The sequence below is a fragment of the Chiroxiphia lanceolata genome, chromosome 19, assembly GCF_009829145.1.
Source record: "Chiroxiphia lanceolata isolate bChiLan1 chromosome 19, bChiLan1.pri, whole genome shotgun sequence".
Taxonomy (NCBI): Eukaryota; Metazoa; Chordata; class Aves; order Passeriformes; family Pipridae; genus Chiroxiphia; species Chiroxiphia lanceolata.
The window spans coordinates 198,480-207,478 of record NC_045655.1 but is presented as its reverse complement, the minus strand read 5'-3'; the positions used below and the strand labels follow the sequence as shown (position 1 = coordinate 207,478).

The following is an 8,999-nucleotide window of genomic DNA, read 5'->3' as shown; positions in this document are numbered from 1 at the left end:
ACACTTTACAATGCAATTAAAAAGTAAACTATTTCACTTAGGTGAAGTAAAATCTTACGGTTTTCACACATTTTTAAAACCCAAGTAAAACACATTCTAAACCAAGCTCTTTAATATCTTAAATCTTTAATATCTTAAACAACAGCTCTAGAAGAAATCCGTCTATTTTAAATTGGGGAAGACATGACATACATGTGGTGTCTGATGTTTCCAGTGGGTGCTGAAGAAATCCATTGCAGTAAAATGCTATATAAACAGAATGCACATTTAAATAAAAAGCATTTTAAAACTGCAGATATATTTTTAAATGAATCAAATATTTACACTTTATTCATATATTACTGAAATATAAACTTTGTATTGATTAAATAGATTGTTAAACACAGATAGAACAGTAAAAGAAATACTTTTTAAAGTGCCAGAAATGTGATAGCTCAAATATGTTCTTGACCTAGTGCTAGTCAATTAATTGGTCTGTTCTTTCAACAAAACAGTGTATCGTAACTGCTAAAGTTTACATGGCTAAACCTTTTTAGTCTGATAAATAATTTTAAAAGCGTTGGTAAGTTATATAAGCTGCATACAATCATACTGCTCAAACAATACATTGAAGATATAAGCCCCCTGTCTTAAAAAAGTGTCCTTTGGGGTTGCAAAGCTAGAAGCAGGGGTCAGAGAACAAAACCTCCCCATAGAGAAGTGTAGGAGCAAGGAAAGTCAGAAGGGCAGGCACAGCATGGGCAACAAGCCATGTGAATAGAACCCACAAGCAGCCCTTAAAAACAGTTATTTGACATATGGTGTTCTCACTGAAACACAGACTGGTTGAGGTGGGAAGGATCCTCTAGAGGTCACTTGGTCGAACTTGGAGTCAGTTGCCCAGGTTATGGGGTTTTTTACATTTGCAGGCATCTGTGTTAAAATAGAATGCTCGCCAGTAAAGTACAGGGAAAATGAATAACTGTGCTATGTAACTGGCTGCAGGCTAGAGAATGAACACATGAGACCTAGGGCAGGCATTTATATTGCAGATAAATATTACCTGCTAACCTTTCTGCTGCCTTTTTTCTTTTCAGGATGCCAATTGGCTCATGTTCACCACTTTGGAAACTGGATCTTAACAAACAATTGAATTTCGTAGGTCTCTGGATGAGTTGTATGTGAGAATTAAAATGCAAGCAGAAGTTTGGTTCAACTCAAGTTTGTTTTTTGGAATTTAGTGTATTTAAGTATCTCCTATCATTTTGCTTAAACAAAATGTGTCTGGTTTGGTCTGAAATTGGGGTGGTTTTTTGAGATGGGGGATGATTTCAATCTGTGAAGAGTCTTCCGCACACATATCTTTATTTATGAAACAATCCTATGAAAAAGAAAAATTAACAACTTCTTTATTATGTGAGTCAAAGGGCAGTCGTATGGATGAAGCTGCTGGGACACAATGCGCATTCAGAGTCTACTTGTTTCCAGAGTACCTCCTGCTTTCCTGTGCACATCACTCTCAGCATCAGCTACCTTCCAGACTGGTCAGCTCAGAGCATTTTTTGATTCAGACCTCTTCTACCCAGCCACACAGGTTAGCAACATGCAGATACAATTTTTCTCAGATTAAGAAAACTGGAACATCTGGGATATTAACTCCTTCCTCCTTGCATTGCACATCCCAGAACTCTGAACAGTCTGGAGGTGAGAGAAGATCTTTCACAGCACTGGCTGTTGGCAGGTGCTGTCCAGTGGACAGCTTTCTAAATCTCACTTTCCTCAAAGACTTCCTCAGTTGTCTCTCCAGTGGTGACTTCTCCCTCGCTGCTGTCTGACATGCTTGTCCGTGGGTGGGATGAGAGTGTGGAGCAGGGCTCCAGGTTGAAGTCTGTCCTCTGCCTCACCAGCACCTGCTGCAGCTGCATGCCCCAGGGTTTGCTCACCTCCAGGCACAAGCGGTGCTTGCTGCTGAAGTGCTGGTTTTTTCGTTTCTGTGAACATTTTCTGAGGTATTTTATGTTTTCCCCAAGAAAGCAGAGTTTGCAGCCAAAGGGATCTGCCAGCAGGAAACGGGACCACTGCTTCTGGAGCTCTGCTTTCACCTGGGTGGAGGAGAAAACAGTCTGGTCATAGTGATGGCTTGTGACCACCCTGTAGTTCACTAACACAAATACTAGATGTAAAATGAGAGGAACTGTGCAGTCCTGAGCTTCCTGTCTCTTTGGGGCTTCACTTGCACCTGGTGGGGTCCTTGTAAGGTAGGAACAGACTTGTTGGCTAAGTCAACCTGAAAAGTCCAACCTCTGCACTCTAAGGAAAGTTTTTCCTCTGCAAATCTGATGCATGTATGTGGGAGAGCTCAAGTGACTTCCCAGTTTACAGCCTGATGGAGTGGAGGAAAGCCCAGGCACTGTGGAAATGAAGACCATGCAGTTTTACCAGAATGTTGTGCTTGTGGAACTGATTTGTTTTGTTAAAGCTGTTTATCTGGCAGCCTGACTGAAATCCTCAGCACTGGGTGTCCCACTGCCTGCACCCCCTGAGCCCATGCTGCAGCTGGAGGGCAGGCTCCAGCCCCATGTGGAGGACCAGGACTTCCCCTGGCTCTAACCAGCAGAACTTTGGCCTGAGAACTCAGCTGGACCAGATGGTAGAAGGCCAAAAGAGCAACTTTCAACTGCTGATGAGAGCTGATAGCAGTTCTGTGCCCTTCACAAGTGTCAGACAAGCACTCCTCTATTGCAGACAAGTGCCAGTTCTCTTTTTCATTTAAGTAGTTCTGAAATTACAGCACATTTCCTTTATAGATATTAGGAACATCTGGTCTACCTTCTGTATAAAGCCCATCCATTTGTTTCACTGATGTCTTTAGAAAGGTGTCCAATTCCTGTAGTCCTGTTTGTGTAGTGTGTCCCATGCCAACTGTCTGTGCCAGTGTTCTGATGCTGGATATGTGTCTGTTTATTCCAATAGTGGCGGTCTGCACCCAGGCCAAATACAAGGGAAGTACAGACAGCAAGATTCAACTTAGAAAACATTTAAAATTAAGTGAGATTAATTCCACAGCCTACACAGCATCATTTTCCAAGGTAGCTTGTAGCAAGTCAGGCTGAGAAAGCTGGGGTGTTCAGCCTGGAGAAGAGAAGGCTCTGGGGAGACCTCAGAGCCCATTCCAGTGCCCAAACAGGACATAGAAAAAGAGGGAGAGCCACTTTTCACATGTGCAGATAGTGATTGGACAAGGGAGGAACAGTTTTAAACTACAAGAGGAGAGATTTAGATGAGATGTGGGTGGAATGAGGTAAGCTTTAAAGTCCATTCCGACCCAAACCAGTCTGTGATTATATGATTCCGTGCAGTCAGAGTGATTAGGCAAAGGCAGCGTGCAGCTGTCACTGGACTGTATGGACAGGAGCAGAGCCAGTAGTAGTTCAAGAGAAGCAGTTGTTCTCCCTTACTCAGATCACCTTTGAATACTGTGACTAATTTTGGACCCCCAGTACAGGAACTGTGTTGATAAGCTTGAACTTATCGGCAGAGATCAGCACTGGGGCACTTGCCCTATTAGGAGATATATTTACACTTCAAAGCCCAGATACTTTCTATAAGGAGATCATGGAGGAGGTGGAGTCAGGCACTCTGCAGAGGTGTTTGGTAGGACACAAGAGACAGTGATTACAAACTGAAATATATACGGAAAGGGTCTGGAGCACCAGGAGCAACCGAGGGAGCTGGGAGGGGTCATCCAGGAGAAAAGGAGGCTCGGGGGGACCTTCTGGCTCTGCAACTCCCTGACAGGATGGGGGAACCAGGGGAAATTGGGCTCTGCTCCTGGTGAACAAGGGAGAGGACAAGAAAAAATGGCCTCCAGTTGCACCAGGGGAAGTTTATATTAGACATTAGCAAAATATTCTATATCGAACAGGCTGCCCAGGGGAGTGATTGAGTCACCATCCCTGGAGACATTTATGCGGTTGTGACACTTGGGGACATGGTCTAGTGACAGACTTGCAGTACTAGGTTAACAAGTGGACTCAATCTTTTTAAGGTGTTTTCCAATTTAAAACAATTCCATGATTCTATGACAATATATGGAAAAAATATTCCCTCCTGAGTACGGAGAAGCACTGGAACAGAGGACCAGAGAGGTGGTGGAACCTCTGTCCTTGGGCTGGGGGGTTCGAAGTTTAGCTGGACAAACCTCTGAGTAACCTGGTGTGTTTTCAGTCTTTGCCCCATACTGGCAGGAGGTTAGCTTTCTCTGCTGTCATCCCTGCTCCGTCTAAATCCTGGTGCAGAGCAAATTGAACACCCAGCTGTCCCTTGAGGCACAGCAGGAGACAACTTCCAGACAAGGAATCCCTTACAGCAAGTTTAGGGATGTGCACACATTGAAAAGTGTCTCTGACTATTGCAGGAGATTGGAAGACGATCTTTAAGGTCCCTTCCAATCCAAACCATTCTGTGATTCTGTTAAACTATTTTTTCAGCATGTTGCTGTCTAAGATATCACAGAACCCTAAATATGGTCACTTCACATGGAGTTCAGGGGTAAACTAAGGGGTTCAGCCTGGCCAACCATGAAGTCTGGGGTTTCAGCTGAATAAAGGAGTGGGGTTTAGGTGTGTGACTGACCATAAGCTTCTGGTGGTATCTCAGACACCACAGGCTAACCATACCTCCAGTATGGTTATCTCATATCATGGTATCTCAGACACCACTCAGGCTTCAGTGGAAATACTTTGCATTTGAATCCCAAAGCTGTGAGAGTTCTTGCTGTCCTGTTCACAGAATTTTACCAGCTCGAAAGAATGCACACATGTTCTCAATAAGCAGAGCTGGTCAGTGTGTTCATCCTTTTGAGTGTCATTAATATACTTTACTAACAAACTAAAAACTTTTCTCATAGACTGTCTTACCTCTCCATTAGCAAAGCAATACAGAACTGCTACCAAAAAACCCTGTAAGAGAAAGAAAGTGAGAGGAAAAAATCAGTGTGCAGGAAATACATGAAGTTTTAGTTTAAGGATGACATTATTGTTAAAGCCATAAATATAAACAATGCCGCTTAATTTTCAAAAAGGCAACCAATTTACTTATTATTGTTATTGAAGTACCCAGTCAGTTGTTTTTGTGCAGTGCCTTGGCAAGTGCAGGGCACATTTTGTGCAGATACTGAGAAGAAGAGACTATATACAACCCAGTTTGAACTTCATTTCGCTAGCATATAATACTTTTTTCCCAAACCACTACTGTTACAACTGGTGCTATTTCTAAACATGCTAAGGCAAAAAAGGGCTACTTGGTTTGTCATACTATCTATGTGTTTGTTGGGGTTTGCATATGAGACTACTGAGACAGATCTCATTTGGGCGCTTTTTACAAATTAGTTCTATGTTAAGTGATTAGTGCTAATTCAAAGTACAGCTGTATTGAGTGTTACAGCTATTTTGAATTGCTATTGTGCCTTCAAAATTGGTATAAATAAACACCTTAAAAAAATCCTAGAGATAGAACTTGTTTTAAACCAACGCCAAAATTATTTTTTCCATTTGCCTTCTGTCTGTGTTTGATCTCAGACCAAAGCAGCTTCCAGGCTGCATCTCAACTCCACAGGCTGGCACAGACATGCAGATTTATTCCCAGTTCTTCAGGAAATGCCCTTCTTTTGGTATGTCTAAAGGCATCTGTGACACAAGTGCTGATTAAGAGAAAAATAATCTCAGTCTCAAGGCAATGTTTATATCACAACTACAAAGGTGCTATAACCATACACAATGCAGCTGACAGCATTCAATTGGTTTCACACACATACTTTTCCAGAAATGTTTCTGCTTTTCTCAGACAAAAGCTTAAAAAGAAATTCACATACCCAGAATCTTCGATATTTTTCATTATACCTAGCGTTAACCAATAGCATTTTGAGGCCACTGTTAATTGTCTAGCAATCCTGAAAGGCTTGGAGTCATTAATTCCTTAAGCATATATGCAGTAAGTATGAAAACAAGCAGTTTATCTGCCACACCAGTGGAAACGGGGACAGGAGAAATACCAGTGACAATTGCTTTTTCCATGTATTTTATTTCTGTCATTTTTCGTGCTTCACCTGGGTTATGGTAGCAAGATATAGTTAATTTTGGCATGTCATTTATCAACGTAACTTTTAAATAATATTTGCATCTGAATTATTTCATGGAAATATGCAAAAAAATTCACAAAATACTGTGGTCATTAGGGTTAATAATAGATGATATTAAATACCAATTATAATACATTATAATAATTATATCTTATAACTATTATATCTTATAACTATTATAATTACAATATATTCTCACATATGATATTAAGTACAGATTTAAGAGCTTAAAAAGCAACTTTTTTATGCAGAACTGCTCCTGCACCTGGAGATAGTTCTCTTTTTTTTAGGTAGAAAGTTCATGAAAATGTCTTTACCTGGTGGGTGGTTTGGGTTTTTTTTTGTTTTATTTATGAGCTCTAAATTTAGCCTCACAGGCACTGCAAGCAGAAACAGGATTTGAACTACATGATGCTGTTGAGTCCTTTGACTGCTAAGCCTGGTGATAGCCACTGCCAGAAAAGCAGAGACTCACCAGATTAGGAGCTGCCTGTGTGAACACGAGTGACATCTCTGTGCTGATTTCAGTTTGTAAATCCCTCTGTGAATCTAGTTCACTGCTCCTGCAGGACCAGAGCGTGCAGTGACAAGCAGAAGCACTGTGAAATCATACCAGAAGGTGGAAAGTTCTGCTGATTATTCAAGTTTGATGTTCATTTTATATCCTGATTTCTTTAATTCTTACTCATTTTTTCCCAATAAATTGAATTTCACACTTAGAAATCTTTCCAATATGCTGTGACTTCTCAAGCACACAATTTCAGAATTATGCTAGTATGAGTGAAAAAGAAGAATCAGAAATTCAGAAGAAATGTTCATTAGCATAAACACCAATAGAAAAGGATGGATGCACACGTAAGCCTCACAACTGTTTTTTAGTTCCATTGACAATGGTAACATGATAAATTACTCATTAAATAATGTGTTCTCTCCACCAGAAACAGTAGTTTTTCCTGTGGCTAGCAGTTTGCATGCATCAGGGAACCAAGGTATTTGGATTGCTCCACTTTCTACAGCAAAGCAGCATGATACCTACAGCAAAACTCTTATTTAGAATTTAATTTTGTGCTCCTGTAAAATTTTTGAGTTAAACCTCCAGATAAGATCATAGGGGTAATTGTTTTTCTTTAACAAAACAGTTTAACTGTCTTTTAAAACTATTGAGAAGATTTACAGACTAAACAAATGTTACTGTGTACAGTTGACGCGCTTTTTGGCTAATCCCTTCACAAATAATGCCATAGCTAAAAGAGACAGTCTGCAATAAACATTAGCTAAGATCTTTGGGTATTTTGTAAAGACATTTTGTTTCTAAAGCATGACATGCAGCCAAGTGCATGAATGTTTCTCTAAAAGGAATGAAGTTTGTGTTCTCAAGCAAGGATGAATAAGTTGGTATATATATCAGATTTCTCTGTACAATCCAGTAAATGAAATTTTCACTTAAAATGATTCTGTGTTTTTAAAATAACATCTAGCCACTGCAACGTCCCCAAGTAAGGATACATCTAACTGAGGAATGCATACTCCAACACTAAGGTCCCTTCCAACCTAAATCATTCTGTGAACACCATGTCAGCAGGCCCCTCAGGGTTGTGGCTCTGCAGGAACTCTCTGGTGCTGTCTGGGACATTTTTCCCCTCAAGCTGTAGTGGAAATTTTTAACTGGAGCCTCAAAAACAGTGTCAAAACCCTGATGCATACGTACACCATAGTGTGGGTACATACATAAAGGTAAAAAACAAGGATCATCATAAATTGTGGGGAAAGTGCAGCAATGCTGTGATGACTTCATGCCTCAGGCTGCAGAAGTGGGCAGCATGTGTCAGAACACTGAGTTAGTGAGGAGCAAGGACTTGTAGCCAGAGAGATTGCTGGGTACCTCAGTAAAGAGGCCTGGAAATTGCTGTCCTGTTGCCCTAAGAAGGTCAAGACAGGAAGATAAGGGTAAAGGACAACTTTTCTAAGCAGGTTCATTAGTACTACCTGGAAGAGTCGTTACTCAGCAGCTCTGCAGAACTCAGACTGAAGCAGACAGCAGTGCTTTGTGCCAGTGTCCAGTTCTTTGGCTGTGCAAACTGGAGAGCAAATAATTATAGGGAAGCACACCTATACCTGTGCATAAGTGGCCATCTGAGAGTTCCAGTGACAGCTCACTCTACGATTAGGACTACTTAGGATTGTCTATTTAACTGGAGTGTGAGTCCTTCACCTCCTCAGGCTTGCCACAGGGTTGCTACAGTCAAACTCTCTTCCTTTCCCACCTCAGGTTTCTGCCTACTTTCACAAGACTAAGGCAGGGTGACTGAAGAGGAGTCAAGTGTGTGAACATCTGTAAAACACTGCTGACTGTATAGGTAAGAAACTTCTTTTTGACCTGCAGACACTGGTCTGTGTGTCTGTTCCATCCATGTAAGGGCTCTGACAATTTTTCTCCTAGTTCTAAAAATTTGTGAGTACAGTACTTTTGTGAGTGTACATCTAGGAGCCCATAGTGTCACTTTGCAGATAAGGTGAATGAACAGATCCTTTAGGGAAATGGAACCCAAACCTTGGATGAGGACAGACATTCTAATAGTTATGATTTTGGCGGGGATTACTTTAAACAGATCACTTTAATCCTGTTTTCAGGTGTCTGTGATGAACTGTCACCTATTATCAAAGAACACAGGATACACTGTTTCTGAAGATGCCTGACTCCTTTTTTGGTGATTGGGACTACTATATTTTGAATATGCAGTTTGTGAATATTTTATCTTGTCACTGCAATAGTGTATGTACAGACATTTTAGGTTGGAGCGTAATATTAAATAAGAATTCTCTATATTTGTGGTGTGTATATAGGTGAGCAGCATATGCACATGGATCTATGACCCCTAAA

General features: G+C 40.9%; 1 protein-coding gene across 3 annotated transcripts in view; it reads right to left on the bottom strand.

Moving 5' to 3' along the window:
- Positions 1-1,363: 1,363 nt before the first annotated feature.
- The window catches only part of GLP2R (glucagon like peptide 2 receptor), a 38,288-nt gene continuing 30,652 nt past the window's right edge, over positions 1,364-8,999 (bottom strand). For all 3 annotated transcript variants that reach the window (XM_032707019.1, XM_032707017.1, XM_032707018.1), the window contains exons 13-14: positions 4,899-4,940; positions 1,364-2,081 (exon numbers count right to left, since the gene is read on the bottom strand). In XM_032707019.1, coding sequence (XP_032562910.1) covers positions 1,743-2,081; positions 4,899-4,940 — 381 coding nt within the window. In that variant the 3' untranslated portion in view covers positions 1,364-1,742. The remainder of the gene's footprint in view (positions 2,082-4,898; positions 4,941-8,999) is intronic.